This window comes from Leucopleurus acutus (genome assembly GCF_964270905.1).
Source record: "Leucopleurus acutus genome assembly, chromosome: 1".
NCBI lineage: Eukaryota > Metazoa > Chordata > Mammalia > Artiodactyla > Delphinidae > Leucopleurus > Leucopleurus acutus.
Window position 1 is genome coordinate 124,837,312 of NC_139142.1, and position 19,739 is coordinate 124,857,050.

Here is a 19,739-nt window from a genome sequence, read left to right on the forward strand (position 1 = left end):
ACTACGAAAGATACACAAAGAGTAGCAAGATTATTTTAATGCCTAAACGATCAACAAAGATTAAACAGGTTAATAGGTCAGATACAGAAAAATAGGTACTGTAAACAGTAAAAATGCATAGTTATTATCATTTGAGTAATTTTGTAATAACAAAATTTTACAGGCAGATACCCTGTGACCTATCATTTCTATTTCATTTCCTATCCACCTCATTTCTAGGAATTTATCTGGTAGAAATACTCACATGAATATGAAAATACATATACATGTGTGTAAGAATGGTTGAATTTTTATAGTACAAAATTAGAAAGTGAAAAGTCTATCAAGAGTGAGTTTATTAAAATTAAAATGTATAATATCTATTATTAATGCAGCCATTAAAAATTTAAAATAGATCAACATGTCCTGACATGGAAAGACATCAATAATATATTCTGTGAAAAAAGCAAGTCAGAAAATGATATGTATAATAAACCCTACTGATATTAATTTATATGCATTAGTCTAATTTTAAAGAGTATCTTTCAAATCTAAAAAAACTAAAATTACACGTATTATGTCTGCTAAATTTCAGTGAGCTATTTATTACCTTCATAATCCGCAGGAAAAAAATATACATTTTTTTAAATGAAAAGACAAACCCAATATTAAGTAAATGAATGACTGACAAAAATCCAATCATCTTCTGGATGACCAGTCTCTTCAGAATAAATTAAAGGACTAAAGGGAATCATATTAAAACATTTATATCTGAGGTATCAAAAGTTTACTGGAGAAAACTGATGCTAGAGAAGAGAGAGCATAACCCAGGGATTTGAAGAGTCCACAGTGTAGTAATTTATGGCATCAAGATGTGGGTCCAATGGCTGTCCTGCCCCTTGGTTATATGCATCTTCTAAGTGGATTCAAAGATAACCTGTCCATAGCAAACAGGCTTTCCTAGTTTTAATGGAGTGGAATTTCATTTAAACACCGATATCGCTAAAGATAGGTATCTGGAAAAAAATCTCCAATAGTAGTAATTTCACTTTATCCATGACCAGAAAGAGGCAGCAATACTGTTACATACAGTAAATTAACTTTTTGGTTTAGAAAACAAATTTTGCAAGAAGTGAGTCAATACACAATTTCTTCACAAGATTTCTTTTATGATGTAACATCCTTCATATTGGGAAACAAAAGCAACTACTGCCATATTTGAAGATAAAAGTATCCCTTTTTGCCTCCATCTAAAAGAAGCTACACCTTTGATTAAAAGTTTGACACAAAGCAGTAAACCATATGGATTCAAAATGCTGGGGGGAAATTAAGATATCTGTTAGTATGGAAATACCTTTTCACCAGGTGTTCCCATTCTGAAAAGAATCCTGACTTTCCAGGATTGTTACATCTTAATTTTGGAAAAGCCTGAAAGAGCCAGTAGTAAATGTAGAAGCTTGACTAGGCGCCATACGACCCTCACTTGGGCACTGCCAGGCCCTGTTGGCTCCTCTTCCCCTTTCAGAGATAAGTAAAACTAATGGGATCTAGCTTGATGTTGTTTTTTCTAGTCTCAAAAAAATTTTTTAATAATTTTACTTGTTAAAATATATGTATTCATCATATATCTATATTTTTTGTTTATCTTAAACATACTTTCCACAAAAGGATAATCTGTCCTAATTTTTTTTTTTTTTACAACTCTCTTCTACTTTTCATTTGGGAAAAAAAGCCAGAGAGATGGAAAACAAAGGAATTTTATATATTTTTATTCTGTTTTCCATTTTTTTAAGTACATAATAGACAAGTACACACCCATTGTTACTTTCTAGTAGTAATATTAGATAAAATGTTAGTAAAGATGTTATTTGAGTTATCAACTAATCAAATATAGAAGCAGTCATTACCAACCCATGATATATTATATGTTTCTTTGCCTTTCACTTTTGCTTATATTTGCTCTCATAAAGTCCGCAGAATTGATTTGTAAGTTTCTAAAAGACTTTTTTACTTGAATGTTCTATATGTCAACCCAACTTGAAGTTAATCTCAAGGGGCAGATGTTGTATGTAATACAGATAGGGTTGACTTCCCCAGAAGGAGTGTCTAAGCTCTAAACTATCTCTTTCCCTGAAAGACAAATGCTTACACATGTAATGTATCTCTGGGAGGACCTGGAATTTGACATTCTGTGTAGACTCACTGTTCATGAAATCAACTTAAAGGACTGTTTTAGAACATTAAAAACAACATCCACTTCCTACTGTTAAGTTACACTGAAGATCTTCTTTATACTTTAGATGTGCAATTAAAACAAATCAAAACCAAAATTAAAGGCTGAACCATAAAAGCACACTGCAATTTCCAAACCTTTAATGCAGTAGAGTACAAAGTCACAGTCAGGAAAGGGGCCAGGTTCCCTTCAACCTAGTAAAAGGCAAAAAGCACTATCAAAAAAATCAAATGAAGCTCCCATATGACTTTTTTCCATCAAACTTCTCAGTCCAAAAGTATATATATCACATTAAGTCATCACACTTCAAATGTATAATATGCTTTATGTAAATGTTACTTACGCAGGCCAATAATACTTTGCATGGGTAGATCACTCTGCCACTTACAAAGTGATACGACTTTTTATATCTGATTTGATCTTCACACATACCCCATGAAGTATGGCAATGGCTGTTACTTATTAGGTACAAATGGAAACAACAGAAGCTCATAAGTTAAATTATTTGTCAACATCATTAAACGTCCTGACTCCCAATCCAATTCTTTTTTCACATTTCATCATGCTGGCAACATGAACCAGAAATAAGGTTTTAGGAAACTGCTTTATGGACAAATACTGAAGAAAAATTAGATTTCTGACTTACTGCTAATACTAATACTTCCTTGCTAATACTTCCTCCAGAAAACTCTATAAGCCCTTAAGCAGGTTTCCACACCTTAAACACCCCTTGGAAAAAAAATCCTCTCAATCTATCAGTTAGTTGCAATCCTCCCCATATTACAGAGTTAAATTTCACCTTAGAACTCAAACTGAGATTTTTATTTTCAAGTTTATCTAGTGCAATACATCGAACATGACCTTTTATACCAACTCATTTTTTTAACTATTTTAATTTAGTCAAAACTGCAGAACTACCAGACAAACATGGTAAGATATCACTTATATGTGGAACATAAACAATACAACAAACTAGTGAATATAACAAAAAAAGAAGCAGACTTACAGATATAGAGAACCAACTAGTGGTTGGGGGGGGCGATACAGGGTAGGGGAGTGGGAGGTACAAACTACTGGGTGTAAGATAGGCTCGAGAATGTATCGTACAACATGGAAAACAGAGCCAATATTTTGTAATAATTGGAAACGGAAAGTAACCTTTAAAAACTGTTTAACAAATTTTTACAAATAAATTTAAAAACAAAACAAAAACTGCACAACTCCCAGGAAGAAAATTCTTGAAAATGTAAGTTATCGCCTACAATATGGCAACTTCCTCATCTTAACCACTCAAACACAAAAGCAATTCAGCCTCTAGTAGTTCTGCATTGTTAGATGAGTCTGCATTTTCTGTTTTAAAATACCCTGGGCTTAACAGGCCTTGCACTGTGTCCATATTCTTTACATGTCAGAAACTACTACTTCTAAGCTCTCAGTTCAAACTCACCTAATTTTTTAAATATTTAACTTAGGTAAAATACAATTACACAACCTACACAATACTGTGGAACCAGTTAGTAAATCAAACATGTTAAGTAATTATGAATGTTTCTTATGCCCTGTAAATGAACCCAAATTTTTAGTGAGATATTGAGCCAACAAAGGGCACAAAATACACAAAATAAAACAATAGAAAATATTGAAAAGAAACTGAAATCTGGGGAGAGAAGCAATGCTCCAAAGAAAAGAACCTAAGAAAACAAAGTATGACTTCTACAGCTTAAAAAGCAAAAAAATAAAAACAAAGCTTCAGAATGGCTATTCTATTGAGTTAATGGACACTTGGAATTGAGGTAAACCCCATTTTCTCAAGACTGGTAACTGCAAAAATACATGGACTATTCCTATCGAAGAACAATGTGGCCCTTTCTTTATGACAGAAAACAAAATGTGGGCTAAATATGCTACTTACTCAACCATATCCAACATATCCATAATAGAAAATGAAACAAAAACATAATCCAAAATATCAGTCATATAAAACATAGTATTGATACTTGAAATGACTTGATGAAAACAAGCTTAAAGCCCCCATTTTATAATAATGTTTAACTTCTTTATTTCCACTGGCAAATGTTTACAAATAATAAATGAAAAATCCTGCTACATCCCAGATCTTTTCAGATTAATATGCCCATGCTTTGTCACCTTGAGTTACAGTAATAATCAAGATTGCACTCCCTTAATTGAAGAAAAGTAAGCAATCTTATCTTGATTTTACTGTACAAAATGAAAAGAAAACAGATCAAAATAAGACGAGATGTACAAATGCTAAGAATTACTGTCATAGTTTTTTGTTTCCTTTCCAGTCCAACCAATGCATTTCTTGTCACTTCTCAACAACTAACTTACATACATTTAAACTTGTTATTCACAGAGTCCGTGGATGCAGTAACAGGGGCTCTGCCTATGTTGTTTTTAGTTGTTATTTGCTTTTTAAAATTAATGTTTAAAGAGTCTGTATAACTGGAATTGCTGCACCTGTGTCCTTTTCTTTAAATTAAGGTTTTTTCCTATAGAAAATTTGGAAAATACCAAAAAGTATAAAGAAAAAAATAATTTGTAGTTTCACCATCTAATCACTTTATAACTATTACACTCCTTTGAGTCTTGTTTCTAATAGACATCGAATCACTTCTAGTCCTATGGTTTAGTTAACAAAATTAGTATTACACTACTTTCTAACCTACTTTCATTTAAAAACTAGTATTTCCCACACCCTCAAATATTATTTGAGAGCGATTTTTAATAGCTTCTTTAATTAGAATCCCATCCTTAGGTTGCGTAAAGGATTAAAAATTATTTATTAAAATAATACCCTCACTTTCTCCCTTCCCTTCCCCTTTATGACCATAGCTCAGGGAATTATAGTAAACCATTCACACTAGCGTCCAAGGTGTGATAAATACCCCCCTGAGAAAGGTGGGGCCTAATAAGATTCAAACGTTAAGCCAAAGATACGATGCGCTAATAATGACATTTCAAGTACTGTCCAGTAGATGTGACCTTATTTGAGGAGGCAAACCTCCTAAAATTCGCAGTACTAAAATAATTACCTATTCTAGCTACAAGAAGGCTCCATTCCATTTTTTAATAAAGCCACACTGAGGGCAAATTTCACCCACTCAACAAAGTACCTAATTGCCTGAGTTCGTTAAAATTGGCGCTCCCAAAGGCAAAAAGTTGATTCGTTAAATAAAGATAAACAGTAACGCGTACAAGGCACGGTGTGACCTGCTGCTACGGAGGGCTTATCGATTAGGAAGGGGACCGGTGGAGGCGGAACAGGATAGACAGGGAGATTTGATCATTATCAGCCAGGCTCACAAGCAGAAATCTCAAACACATTATTTAATCTTTCTCTTCCTGTCATCACGGGGCTCAAACGTCACCAAAAAAGACCGGCCGGCTGAAAACCCGGCGGAGTGACGCACATAACATCTTACCATATGGATTCTCATCAATCAGGACCGAGGAGAGCCTTAAGCCAGCCCAGCGGAGGAAGGCGGGTGCGTCCCCTGGGCTGTCGGCTCCCCCACACTCCCGGCACACCGCTCGCGTCTGCAACGCAGGGAACCGAGGCTGCAGGACCACCGGACCGGCTCCGCCACGGGGGATGCAGACTCGCCTTCCGAGGAGGCCACCCAGGCGGCCGCAAACACCGAGCGCCTAGGGTCAAGCCCCCCTTCAGCGGAAACCCCGCAACCGCCTCCGCCAGGCGGCTAAGCCAGGACCCCGACAGTCGGCCCGGACTCCCCTCCTGGGGTCCAAACTCCCCCAGGGCCGTACCTGAAGGAGCAGCGCCACCTCCGCCCGACGGCGTTAGCTGTCGCGGCGGCGGCGGTCACAGCTCCGACAGCAGTGACGCCTCTCATAAAAACAACAACCTGCTCGAAGGCGACCGCAGCCGAAAGGCGGAGGGCGGCGGGGCGCCGCGGTGCATGCCGGGACTCGTAGTCCCGCCCGCGCCTTATACCGGGCGGCGGCGGAGGGAAGAACTACGACTCCCGAAGAGGAGCGCAGTCCGCCGCCGGCAGGCTGCCGGAAGCTGGGCCCCGGGGCCGTGATCCTCATAACATCCGGGCCCCGGCACTGCAGAGGCGCCGCGGCCGGTTACTGTGGAGACGGCCTGCTACAGCCTCTCCGAAGGATTCCACCCTGGAGGACGGCTCCCGGGATTAGGCCGATTAGTTTATACGTATCCATCCAGCCGACGGTTCGCCTTCTCTTTGCTGCTTTAATTGGGTGTAGTAAAAGTCGGCGCTTGCTGGCCTTGCCATCCGCTGCAGGAAAAGACTGCGTTTGCCGGAAAAAATAAAGAAGATATCGAGAATGACCGAGGGCGACTGGGTGGGTTTGGGCAGAGGGCTGGATGTTTTTGACTGTCGGTACTCTTTACTATAAACTTGGGCACCCCACACTCCCACCCACCCCCACCCTCCAAAAAAACCCCACCGTTGTAGGCAACCGCTGGGCTACACAGATGTAACATGCATTGCATTAAGCCAGAATTGCCTCTGAAGGTATAAAGATGATTGGGGATGGTATGCAACTCATGCCCCATTGCAAAATGCCGTGATGGTTTTGAACAAGAAAAACGTACCTTGTTAATTTGACATCTGTTTACATTGTGTCTTGTTCAAAAAAGGATATGAGGGGAAAAAAGTATATGGTGCATTTATACTCACTGTTGATGGAAACAGTAGAAAGTTAAGGTTTAATTCTCTGTCACCTAATTGTGGCCAGAAAAAGATAAATTAAGAAAAACATGAACAAGGAGGATGGTGGGCCTGAGGGGAAACAAAAGGGTGCCTCAAAATTAGACTTACAGGGTTTTTTTTTGCTTTTGTTGTTACTGTAGTTAACATCAACTGTGACACAAAACCAAAAAAAAAAATTTTTTTTTAATTTTATAATTACAGCTTCTATAATGGGCATTTTTATTATTTCAGTAGCTTGTTATTTATCTTTATAAAAATGTGTGTGTGTTTATAACAAAAGACTTGGAAAAGTCAAAGTGGCCTGGTTTTCTCATTCTAGGAGAGCCTGAAAATTAAATTAGTAAGGAAGCTAATACCATCTATTTGTAGATTTTCAAGGCACTTGCACAGTCTAATTTTAGACTTAATCGATTTTAAAAGATTCATTTATAATTTTCATTAACCTTCTTCTCCTTCAGTAACAGTTGCTGACCCAATGTATAACCTAGCAGAGAATTTAAAGTAATCTTTTTATTATTCTTTATATTAGGCTGTTTTGTTTTTGATTGTATCTGTTTTGAACTCTACATTTTAAGAATACCAGATTTGAAGAGGTCGAAACCCAAATAAGAAAGTTGCAGTGAGGGCCTAGGATATAAAGTAAAAGCAAGGGGTATTTTGTTTCCAAGTCCGTAAACATTTGTGAATTGTCCTGGAGGTCTAAAAGATTTCGGTAGACACTAACTTTTACAGATTGTGTGGTACGGATTATGCCAACAAAATTTGTCTTCTATTTTCACTGGATTCTGTTTTCTGTATTCCATTTTGATTCAAAGTTAATTCAGAGTTAATTCAGAGTTAATAATTCAGAGTTAATAATTCAAAGTTAATCAGAATTTTAGAGCCAGTTGCAGAAGGTGATTTGAAAGTCACAACCTCTGGGACTGAGGTTGCCCTGGGCAACCTGACTGGTGTCCATAAAGTAAATTAGGGTTGGTACTTTTTCTCACAAGTCACAGGGCAGCACCTTCCACCTAAGAAGCCTTCCATGTGCTGAGAGAACCTAGACATTTTGAGAAAAGCTGACCTGTTGTGATACCGTAGGATTCTGGTGACTTACTTATTCTCCAATGTCTGTGCTCTTGATATTTAAAACAATAAGCAGTGTCAAAAAAGAATAAACAGCAAGAACTGATGAGTTCTACTTCCAGCTTTGCCAGCTTCCTACAAGATAATGAATGTTAGTAAATGGTAGCACACTACTGTAACGTTTTCTTAACCTGTAAATTTCAGAACTGAATTCTGGAAGATCATGCACATGCATTGAAGTATACCTGCAAAAAAGAAAATGTTAAAAATTGGTTCCATTTATATAGCAGCGTATCATTTACATCCGATTTTCTTTCATTTCCACAACCACAGGAACTATGGCAGGTTGTTTTTTTTTTCCCCCTTTTTTCCCAGTTTTACAGACAATATAAAAACAAAGGTGCAGTGATGATAAAGGATTGGAATCTAGGCCACAAAGTTCTTGCCTGTGCTACTCCTCCAACACTCTATTATACTTCTTCAAATCTGAACAAAAGAAAAGAAAGTGGAGTAAATACTTCACATTTGCAGGTTTGAACTCAAGATTTCAAAACAAATAGGTTCCTGACAGTGGGGAACTTAACTTTGCAGAGACATTAAGTAGAATAACCCAAGAATTCAGAGGGAGCTGAGTTAGTCTAAGAGGAACCGAACTAATCTGACCCAGATTTGATCCTAACTTAAGCGTGACACAGCAACTTGGTCAATATTCTTTCCTCCATTTTTAGAGTTGGAGAAACTGAGATTATATGCTTGCTAGTTTTAAGGATTTAGAATTCTTAAAGGGTCTCAGCCTCATGAATCACAAGCATCTACTATAGAGTCTTCAAAGCAAAAGAATTTTAATGCATATAAACAACCTTCTATTTAATGCAACCTTAAAAAGTCAGAGTTACAGAACCCTGCCAATCTCTATGAGGTTAGATATAATAATATAATTTCTGATCTGGAAGGACTTAGATCTTAAGTATTCCAGAAGTTGCCAAATTTGGAGGGTTTTTTAACTACCAAAATTTTTTGCCTACATGGACACCACAATCATTTTTAAGAGCCTTATCACAAGTAAATATACACTTCCTTCATGTTTTTCAAATAACTGAAAATCACTTTCCTATTGCTACATTTGGAGAGCCCTTATAACCTCAGATTAGAAAAAGAAAAAAAACTAATCCATCTCCTTTGTTTTATATTTATAGACAAGGAATTTGAATCCTTGCAAAATAATTTTATCAAAGTCACGCAGCTATTATCACTGGCAACATCAGAACCCAGAACTGGTGACACCTAATATTTGAAGGTGAAGACCTACATTTTTTTTAAATAACCAGTTTCCCAACATTATCGAGCTGGTTTCCTATGTGCTTGTCTTCTAGGTAATAAAATGTAAGTTCTAGGAACTTTAGATTGTTGATCACTATTTTTCCATCATCTAACAATGCCTGGTACACAGTGGGTACTCAGTATTTGTTGAATGAGTGATAAACAAGGTGCATATAGTGTGTTCCATTTGAATTCTTTCACCTTCATTATTGAAGCTTGATGTTTTTTATAGACTTGACTTTACTAAGGATAAGCATGTTATATGCATTGCTAGAAAGCAATATGCACTTTTGTACCCATTCTTTGTAATATCTTGCTCCCTCCCTCCCCAAATAGCTAAGTTATGTATATTTTAAATATTTATTAAATTTATTATATATGTTAATTACATATTAAATTGTAGTAAATGGCACCACCATCTACCCAAATGTTTGTCCAGAAATGTGGGAGTCTTTCTTGATCTGTCCCTCTTCCTCACTATCCACATCCAATCAATCACCAGGTCCAATGAATTCTACTTCCAAAATGTGTCTCAAATTTATTTACTAGTCTCTCTATACCACCATTCTTCTATAAATCATCATCGTCAGTCACATGGAACACTGAAGCTCCTCTCCACATCCGTTCAAGTCTCTGACGGCAGCCAAAGTAATCTTACTAAAAAGCATATTACATCATGACATGGTTCTCCTTAAAACGCTTCAATAGCTTTCCATTGCTTTTACCATAAAGATCTAAACTTTTCACATAGCCAACCAGACCCTTCAGGATCTGGCTCCTGCCCCTCTATTCTCATCTGCAGCCATTTTCACTCTAACTTACTCCACTTTGGCCATGCTTTTTCTTTGTGCCCTCCTCTATCTTTTCCTTCGCTTGCCTTCCAGTCTTAAGATTCAGCGACACTTCACCAGAATGGCCTTCCTAGGCCCTCACACTAGGTTAGAACCCCCTATATGTCTTCATAAATATCCTGAATTTTTTTTCTTCATAGCACTTACCACAATTAGTCAGTTGTATAATTATTTGCTTAATGGCTATCCCCCACAAGGTTAAGATCCCTGAATGTTTATCTTGTTCCCTTTTCACTCTGAAATTAAGCTGTACGTCCTCTTCGAACTATGACCTATTGCAGTCTTACTCTATAAGTTACACGTTTTTATAAATTCTCATAGTTCTAGTACAGGATTTTAAAAAGCTACCTTGTACATACTTTTGACAAGTTTGCTCTGTACAGATATATATAATTGAATGGGTACTCTTCAATGTCCTCCAGAGAAAATGACTCCCAAAAGGAGAGTAGATGGGGCTAAGTTTTTGTTTTCTTCTCTATTGTTTTTCCAGCTTTATTGAGGTATAATTGACATATAATATTGTGTAAGTTTAAGGTACAACATGATGCTTTCATATACATATATACTGTGAAATGATTAACAGTAAGATTAGTTAATATGTCCATCACCTCACATAATTACAAATTTTTGTGTGTGGGTATGGTGAGAACATCTACTCTTTTAGCAACTTTCAATTATATAATACAGTATTGTTAACTGTAGTCACCATACTGTACGTTAGATCCCTAGAACTTACTCTTCTTATAACTGGAAGTTTGTACCCTTTGACCAACATCTCTCTATTTCCCCCATCCCCAGCCCCTGGCAACCACCATTCTGCTCTGAGTTTGACTTTTTTTTTTTTTTTTCAGATTCCACATATATGTGAGATCATACTGTATTTGTCTTTCTCTGACTTAACTTTACTTAGCATAATGCTCTCAAGGTCCATCCATGTTGCTGCAAATGGCAGGATCCCTTCCTTTTTTATGGCTGATAATATTTCGTTGTGTGTGTGTGTGTATATGCCAAAATTTCATCCATTCATCTGTTGATGAATACTTAGGTTGTTTCCATGTCTTAGCTATTGTGAATGCTGCAGTGAACATGGGAGTACAGATATCTCTTCAAGATGTGATTTCATTTCCTTCAGATATATACCCAGAAGTGGAATTCCTGGATCATATGATAGTTCTATTTTTAGTTTTTCTGCTTGTTTTTTAATTTATTTATTTTATTTATTTATTTTTGGCTGCGTTGGGTCTTCGTTGCTGTGCGCGGGCTTTCTCTAGTTGTGGTGCGCAGGCTTCTCTTTGCGGTGGCTTCTCTTGTGGTGGAGCACAGGCTGTAGGTACTCAGGCTTCAGTAGTTGTGGCACATGTGTTCAGTAGTTGTGGTGGCTCGCAGGCTCTAGAGCTCAGGCTCAGTAGTTGTGGTGCACGGGCTTCGTTGCTCCGCGGCATGTGCAATCTTCCCAGACCAGGGCTCGAACCCACGTCCCCTGCAGTGGCAGACGGATTCTTAACCACTGCGCCACCAGGGACGTCCTGTATTTTTAGTCTTTTGAGGAACCTCCATACTGTTTTCCACAGTGGCTGCACCAATTTACATTCCCACCAACAGTGCACGAGGGTCCCCTTCTCTCCACATCCTCGCCAACTCTTATTCTCTCTTAACTTTATAATAGCCATTCTTCAGGTGTGGATTGATATCTCATCGTGGTTTAGATTTGCATTTCTCTGATGATTAAGGATGTTGAACATCTTTTCATGTACCTGTTGGCCATCTGTATGTCTTCTTCGGGAAAAATGTCTGTTCAGATCCTCTGCCCATTACTTAATTATATTGTTTGGTTTTTTGCTATTGAATTGTATGAGTTCTAAAGATATTTTGGAAATTAACCCCTTATCTGATGTATGGTTTGCAAATATTTTCTCCCATTCCAAGGCTGCCTCTTCCTTCTGCTGTTCTTGTGCTGCACAGAAGCTTTTTTGTTTGATGTAGTCACACTTATTGATTTTTGCTTTTATTGCTTGTACTTTTGTTGTCATATCCAAAAAATTACCAAGACCAACTCCAAGGAGCTTTTTCCCTGTGTTTTCTTCTAGGAGTTTTACGGTATCAGATCTTACATTTGTCTTTGATCTTTTTCGAGTCACTTTTTGTGAGTAGTGGGGTAAGAAAGGCTTAGGGCTAAGTTTAAATAATTCTGCTTTTTTCAGAACTTTATAATTGAGAATTATTTTATGCATTTATCTTTTAGGATAAGAAAATTACTTCAGCTTCAAATTCAGAAACAGAAATGAAACCTGAACAACTGCCTCCTTGTGTGAACCCTGGCAATCCTGTGTTTTCATGTATGTTGGACCCAAAGACACTCCATACAGCTACCTCACTATCAAAACCTAAGATGATTATGTATAAAACCAATTCAAGTAATTATGGTGAATTTTTAACCATGCCACAGTTTTTCCCCTGCTATTATACTCCAAAGGACCAAGTATTTTCAAGCAATATCAGAGCTACTGGATTTTATCAAAATAACACTCTAAACACTGCACCTGACAGAAAAAGAACCCTTGATTTTCCTAATTTTCAACACACTCTATGAAAATATATTACTCTTAAATAAAGAGAAAATATACTCAGGAAAAATGAGTTTTAAATCTAAGGCTAGGATAGCTAATTTGAAATATAAAAAGATTTGAATTATTTTTTAAAAAATACCTTTAAGAAATAAAGCATTTCAACTGATAACTGAATGACAGTGACTTCTTAAATAAAAATGTGTTCAAAATAGAATAAAAGGTAGAAAGCATTTTATTATACCTAGCTTTATTTAGTTCATGTAGTCCAAAAGCTTCAAAAGGCTTTCAGGATCTCAACTGTCTACTGAGTATATTTATCAAGACAAAGGAACACAGAAACTGTAATTTTGAAAACTGAATTAAGGAAGATTCTGATGAGTAATTTCCTACTTTTCTGTTATTTCAACTAATAGCTTAGAACCTGGGGAACGTTAGTTCACACTGCTAAACTGGTGGAAGAAAGGACTTGTTATTCATTCATTTAGCAAATATTTATTGAACACCTACTTATGGCAGGTGCTATACAATGAAAATGGAACACAGAAATAGAAAAGTGTCGTTTATTGTTTCAATAAACAATATTTGGGGGGAATGAGAGTAGCAAATTAATAATACATGATAATTTATGTAATGTAAACTATGTAAAAGGTCTTTCAGACACAGAGAATTGCTTAAATTGAGACCAAGATCAGAAGAAACATTCTGGAGAAGGTAAAGCCAAATCAAAGGAAAGGTCCATCCAGGCAGAAGAAACCTTACTTATACAAGAATGAAAATGTGAGACAATGTTGCACGTTTTTACAAGTGCAATTACTTTTTTTTTGGCCTCATCATGCAGCTTGAGGGATCTTAGTTCCCTGGCCAGGGATTGAACCCAGGCCGTGAAAGCGAGGAGTCCTAACCACCGGACCACCAGGGAATTCCCCAAATGTAATTACTTTGCTACATCTTTAACATAGAGCATGAGCAGTGGTAGATTATGGGCTATACAATTCTTTAAACTCTGTAATTCCACTATATAGAGAGATTTATTTCAGCTGCCATCTGTTGAAACCTCCTGTTCAGTTGGATCTGAGTACCTTTACTGGAAAAAAAAAAAAAATCACTGTTCTTATTTTTCCCTGTTGGTTTCAGGTTCAGGATATTAACATCAATTAGAAAAAATAATCTTGTGAGTCACTAGGGGACCAGAAAAGTTGAATCTTCTATTTACAAAAATGGCTTGATGTGAGGAAACAGCTCAAACTGCAGCCTCATGAAACTCTTTCAAATATCCCAAAATATGATATTTGGCACAAGAAAGAAAAAAAAATTAGTTTTGTTCACTTCCTCTAAAACATCAAAAATCAAGGCACTGCACAAGATTTCCAGGTAAATGATGCAACAGAATTTGAGTTTACCAGATTTTTCTCTGCATAAAGTATACAAACCCTTTTCCCCCTTCACTGTAGGTGCTTGATTTGTAGAAAGTGAAGTCAACTTTTTATTATGTAGAATCTAGAGGTTAACCTAAAGTTCCTTACTATGACAGGTGGTTAGGCCTTTTGTTTTGTTGTTCTTGCTAAAATTCTTAGGAAGGATGAGTATCTTGGAATCAAGCATATTGTCTGGAATGCAATTATGTAGTCATTCAGTGCCTATCAAAGTCCAGGGACTATTCTAGGCACTAAGAGCTTGCCTTCATGGAGGCTAGATTCTAATAAATTCTAGTAGGGGAAAACAGACCAAAAGACATATGTATAAATATGTATATATATTTATATATAAATGTTATAGAACATAAATGTTTATATGTTTATGTTATACATGTGTGTATAAGAGACATATAAATATACATATGTGTAAATATGTAAATGTAAAATATGTGTACATATTTATATGTAAATACTTATGTCCATATATGTATAACATTTATGTATTTATGGTACATAAATTTTATTTATGTAAATATTTTATTTGCATGTTATTAGCATGTAAATATTTATATATGTCTATATGTATACCACCTGGCCCTGCAGCTGGTATCCCCTAGGCCCTAGAGCACATGGGGTAAGAAGAGGGCGTGGCCAATAAGGAATGAGGGAGAGAGATCAGAAATCACCAGAGCCCTGGGGCCTGCAGGACAGTCTGCTTTGACCATAAGCTCCATAAAGGTGAGGGCCAAGTCTGGCTGGTTGATCCTTAATTCCTCAATGCCTGGCATGGTGCCCTGTGGGCAAGCAGCTCCTGTCCAGCAGCCCGTCTCCCAGGATGCTGGCTTTCACCTGGATGCCGCCACCACCACCTCTTCCCCTGTCTCTGCAGGGCAGGTGGGCGAGAGGCTTCCCTTTGTGGGCAGCTGCTGGGGGCACAACATCTCTTACTAATTCTGGGAAGCTACCCAAACCTCTGTAAATAGTCACTTCACTAAAAAGCCTTTTAAACACCGCAGCTGAGTGTACTCTCTGTTTCCTGCCTGGACTCTGACAGGTCCTTAAAGGGAAGAAAATAGGAAAAGGATCAACAGGAGCCTGGAAGGATAAGGGGGCTTCTCAGAAGCACTTATACAGCCCCAGGAGGAACAATTCTTGTTATTCCCTGTACTCACCCACTGAGGGGGAAAAGGACTTAGAAAGGACTGCGTGAGGCCCACTACACGATGGCCGGCCTGAGTCACACCAGCTATCCCGTGGTTAGTGGCTCTCTCCTCTCTATGCCCCTCAGTGTTTGGTTCTATCTAGATAGGAATCCTTGATACGGTGGGATTATAATTTACTACTCTATAGGCCTGTCCCCCACACTGGACTGAAAACTCCTCAAAGGCAAAGATTTGGGTTTTGGCCATTTCTGGGTCCTGCCCAGTTTCTCACAGGCTGCCAGGCACAGAGGAAGCCCTTGAATGGATTCATGTGAAGAAGGAATGAAGGTTTCTCCCACAAATGAACCCGTAGGCCCACCCTTCTAAAATCCCCACCGTCCGAGGTGATGAAACCACCTCAGAAGCCCGTGGCCAGGCCCTGAAGGCTAAAGAGTATTTGACACTGATGATGCCGGAAGGTGACTAAGCTGCTGAGTCAAGAAAACCAACTTCCTCTTCCAAGACTGTTGCCTGATCTACCCTCAAGTTGTTTCGCCCAGACACATCCTGGCCTCATGCTTGCCTGACACCTTTGCCTGCTTCTTCAAGGGCCACCAGTTTCGCTCAAACAGCTTTCTCGTTCTTGTACCCTTTTGTTCTGTTGCTGTCTCAGATGTTATCCAAATGATCCATTCTAACCCCTTCACACCTTGATCAGGAGACCCTCACCACACAAAGCCAACAGTGTGGACCACATCCTCCCATCCCCAAACCAGGATACAGTCATTTGCAACCAGGGGTGTCCCAGGAAACCTGGGATAAAATACTCATCATATCTATAGAACCGACACTAAACCTTGATCCATTTTTAACGTAAATGGTCTTAATAACCACAAACATATGGGGGAGAAGAACAGTGAACAAAGCTTAACTGTTTTGTTGACAAATTGACTGTAGTTTTCATAGGCATGGTGACCATATTCTGTAATTTTCTAATGCAGTGTTTTTTTTTAAATCTTAATTTTATTGGTGTATGGTTGATTTACAGTGTTGTGTTGGTTTCAGTTGTACAGCAAAGTGATTCAGTTATGCATATACATATATTCATTCTTTTTTAGATTCTTTTCTCTTATAGGTTATCACAGAATATTGAGTTCTCTGCGCTGTACAATATGTCCTTGTTGGTTATCTATCTTTATAGAGTAGTGTGTGTATGTTCATCCCAAGCTCCTGATTTATCCCTCCCCTCTAATGCAATGTTAATTTCAAATGTTCCGTTAGTGGAAACATTTTTAATGCTGAACATTATGATTCATGTTGTACTGTTTTCAATAAAAGCAGTTCTTTATGTGTATATATTTAAAAAAAGGCTGCAAGAAGTAAAAACTACATTTTATTAGTTTTGCTGTATACTGAACAGAGAAATGGGGTGATAGCTGGAAACAGATATGGGGGCAAAGGTTACTTTTTAAAGACAGGATCATAATATAGCATGTTTGTATTTTGATGGAACCACATTTGGAGAACCTCTCACCCACAGTAATCAGTTCCATAGAGAAAATGTAGCTAAAGATGACTACACAGTAATATTTCTTTAATATGGACTAAAAAAGCTAAAGTGTATAAAATCAAAGGCACAGATAGGATGAACACAGAATTATTCACCAATTTATAGTATATTTAGAACTAGGATACGTAAGAACAATTAAAAAAAAGCATTAGTGTATGGACTGTAAAGTATTAATTTAACTATTTTGTGAGATACACTAAATAAAGTAGTATATTTGGAATATGCTATGCTAAAGTATAAAAAGTAAACTTACTCTGTAATTTTTCCAAAAAGAAAGACTCCATTTCAGATAACAGTTTGAACAATCAATTCTCCTGGAAGATACTTAAAGCAAATTAATTTGAAAACTCACATACTTTAGGCAAACTTTCCTTCCTTTCCACAATTATCAGAATATTTGAAGTTTTACCTCCATTTATTGACTGATCATTTCTTGAAATACAGCATGAACTCTCAGCTTCAAATGAAACTGAAGGCTTACCTTCCCAAAGGAATATTTTACCAATTTGTTTAGGTCTTTTTCCTCTTTTAGCTATAATCTAAAAAACTATCATAAATATAATTTACCCCATCAATAATCTAATTAATATATTTGACCAAATAATGTTGGTTGGTTTTTACTATCTATAATAGCTCAAAATTATTCTGAGTTTATTATGTTCTAGGTACTATACTAAGCAGTTCGTTTATTAAACAAAAACCATGTTCATTTAGGTCATAAAAAGGCTAAAATGAAGTATGTTCTAAGTACTGTCAAAAGTAGCTCCTTGAAGAGATTATCTTAAGAGAAAGATGGTCTTAGAGTCATATGCTTTTAAAATATTTTAGAAGGGCAAATCACAACATCAACTAAATAAATTACTCAATGTTCTTTCAGAGAAAAAAAAAAAAAAGGGCAAATCACACTTCAAAGAGAAGATGCTGGTAACCTTGTCATGACCTGAAGAATTAACCTGGTTTTATTGTTAGTACACCAGAGTTAGTTACAGTGAAGTATCTCTTAAGGCTTATAAACAAAGGGAATTATCCTAAACTTTGTAGGAAAAAGGAAGCCTGTTATGTAGAATTGCATATATGATGCCATGAAACATTCCATTCATTAAACTAATCATCCGTGTTCTGAGTCCCTGTTTGCCAAGCAACTTTATTTTGATTTACCATATCAAATCTGCTTATAAAGAGAAATGAATTTTCATTTAACCTACCGTGACAATGAACATCCTCAGTCAATTTCTGATTATGAATTAATAATAAGTAGGCAATCTGTTTTATTTGTCTCCTGAGCTTGGTTAATGTGACTGTGATCCTTAAAGATGGGCCAGCTCTTGAGGGTGCTCTTGGGTCTTTGAGAGTGAGACTGAGCCAGATCAATTCAATAAGGTAATGAAACACACCCTTGTTATCAGGCTTCTTGGGAGATCATATACCAACCTTTTCCCCAGATAGTATGTGCAAAAGTCCTTTGCTTTTTTATTCTCCACATAGATGAGGTTTGTTGGAAAGAACCTGGCTTGCCAATGGCAAGTGGTCTCTCCTTGACCAAACTCTAAACATGCTCCTCTGAGCCACTTTTTCAACTAGGCCTCATCCTTGTGTAAGCAGATGGGGTAGGGGTTCCCTGGAGAAAGAACTAGATATAGCTTCTTGACATAAGAGAAGCCATTTTAGGCCTAAGCCATTTTGTGATCTAAGCCTGGCCACAATGCTTGCCTTTGAATAGGTCTCAGTAATAATGATCTTAAGGGAATAAAAGAACAAAGAACTCTTATCAGGCAAGAGAAGGAAGAATAGCAAAGATAACAAATCAGATAATAAAGACTCAGTTCATTTCAATGGTAAAGATTAGCCTGAAGCACTTTTTTGAGCTGTTCTGCAGAATGTAAACCCCCTCCAGGGCTCAAACACCAGATCTACTGGAAGCTAACGAATGTTGACCTTTTCTGACCCTCATAGCTTCAATCAAGCTTGGAACTCTGTCAACCTTTGCCCCAATTCTATGCAGAATTCTCTGGTCAAGCTCCTTCATAAATATGCATACACCAGCCAAGCCCCTTCATGAATATACATGTACCCTTAGCTTAAAACTTCCCTAATTTTGCTGTTCAAGGATACATTCTTTTGGGAAAGATCGCCCATGTTCTCCCTACTTATTGCAAATAATAAGTGGGTCCTTCTTCCGCTCTTTCCCTTGGTTGCATCTTTTGGCTCGACATCACCAAGAGGTGAACCCAGTTTTTGGGTAACACTTGGGGCCTTGTCCTTAAGAGCCTAGTTGTAACAAAACTCTTGTTAAACCCTCTCCTTCAACTCCAGGCAAGCCTGACTCTTAAGTGCCCTCCTGGAGGAGCTCAACACAGGGTCACAGGGTCACTGGTGAAAGCAAAGGGGAGAGTAGAAACTGATCTGAGCTTAGGCTGAAACTTGAAACTGCTATGGATATGGAGGTCAGAAGGGAGCATGGGCATGAATCCTGAATGGTGGGGAAACTCGAAACCATCACAACCAAGAGGTGGGTTCCATGACACCCGCCCCTCAGGTGAGCAGCCCCGACTCCTTTGCCCCCATGAGGGAAGCCCCACTCACCTGACTTGTTCCCCTGCAGTGAAAAGAGGCCCCACTTTTGAGTGTTGTGTGTCAATAACAGTGTTGTGTCACCGGTGGTCATGTTGATTAGTTGAAGAGAATAAGATGTAAAAAAAAAAAAAAAAAAAAAATCTTGTTAAATCGGTTTAACCACAATCCCACCATCAACATCTGATCACCTTCAATATCTAACCAAATTCCTCATCTCTCACCATCTCCCAGGTGATATCTGATCAAAATGGCCTGCCTTCAGCAGGAATCCTGTTAGGTTAGTTTAGGCAGAATCTCCC

The 19,739-nt window shown here is 37.6% G+C and overlaps 2 protein-coding genes across 5 annotated transcripts in view; one reads left to right on the plus strand and one right to left on the minus strand.

Moving 5' to 3' along the window:
- The window catches only part of CCPG1 (cell cycle progression 1), a 38,557-nt gene extending 32,458 nt beyond the window's left edge, over nucleotides 1-6,099 (minus strand). For 2 of the 3 annotated variants that reach the window (XM_082846502.1, XM_082846500.1), the window contains exon 1: nucleotides 5,659-6,099. The gene's annotated coding sequence lies outside the window, so the exon portion shown is untranslated. The remainder of the gene's footprint in view (nucleotides 1-5,658) is intronic. The other variant, XM_082846501.1, reaches the window with a different exon arrangement.
- Nucleotides 6,100-6,544: 445 nt separating this feature from the next.
- PIERCE2 (piercer of microtubule wall 2) lies at nucleotides 6,545-12,762 on the plus strand (the record flags this gene model as incomplete). Of its 2 annotated transcripts, none has more annotated exons than XM_082835185.1 (2): nucleotides 6,545-6,562; nucleotides 12,415-12,762. In XM_082835185.1, 2 exons carry the CDS (start codon nucleotides 6,545-6,547, stop codon nucleotides 12,760-12,762), a joined length of 366 nt encoding a protein of 121 aa, XP_082691311.1. The 2 variants fall into 2 exon arrangements, with proteins under 2 accessions (XP_082691311.1, XP_082691310.1); XM_082835184.1 differs by lacking the exon at nucleotides 6,545-6,562 and adding an exon at nucleotides 6,703-6,735.
- Nucleotides 12,763-19,739: the final 6,977 nt, after the last annotated feature.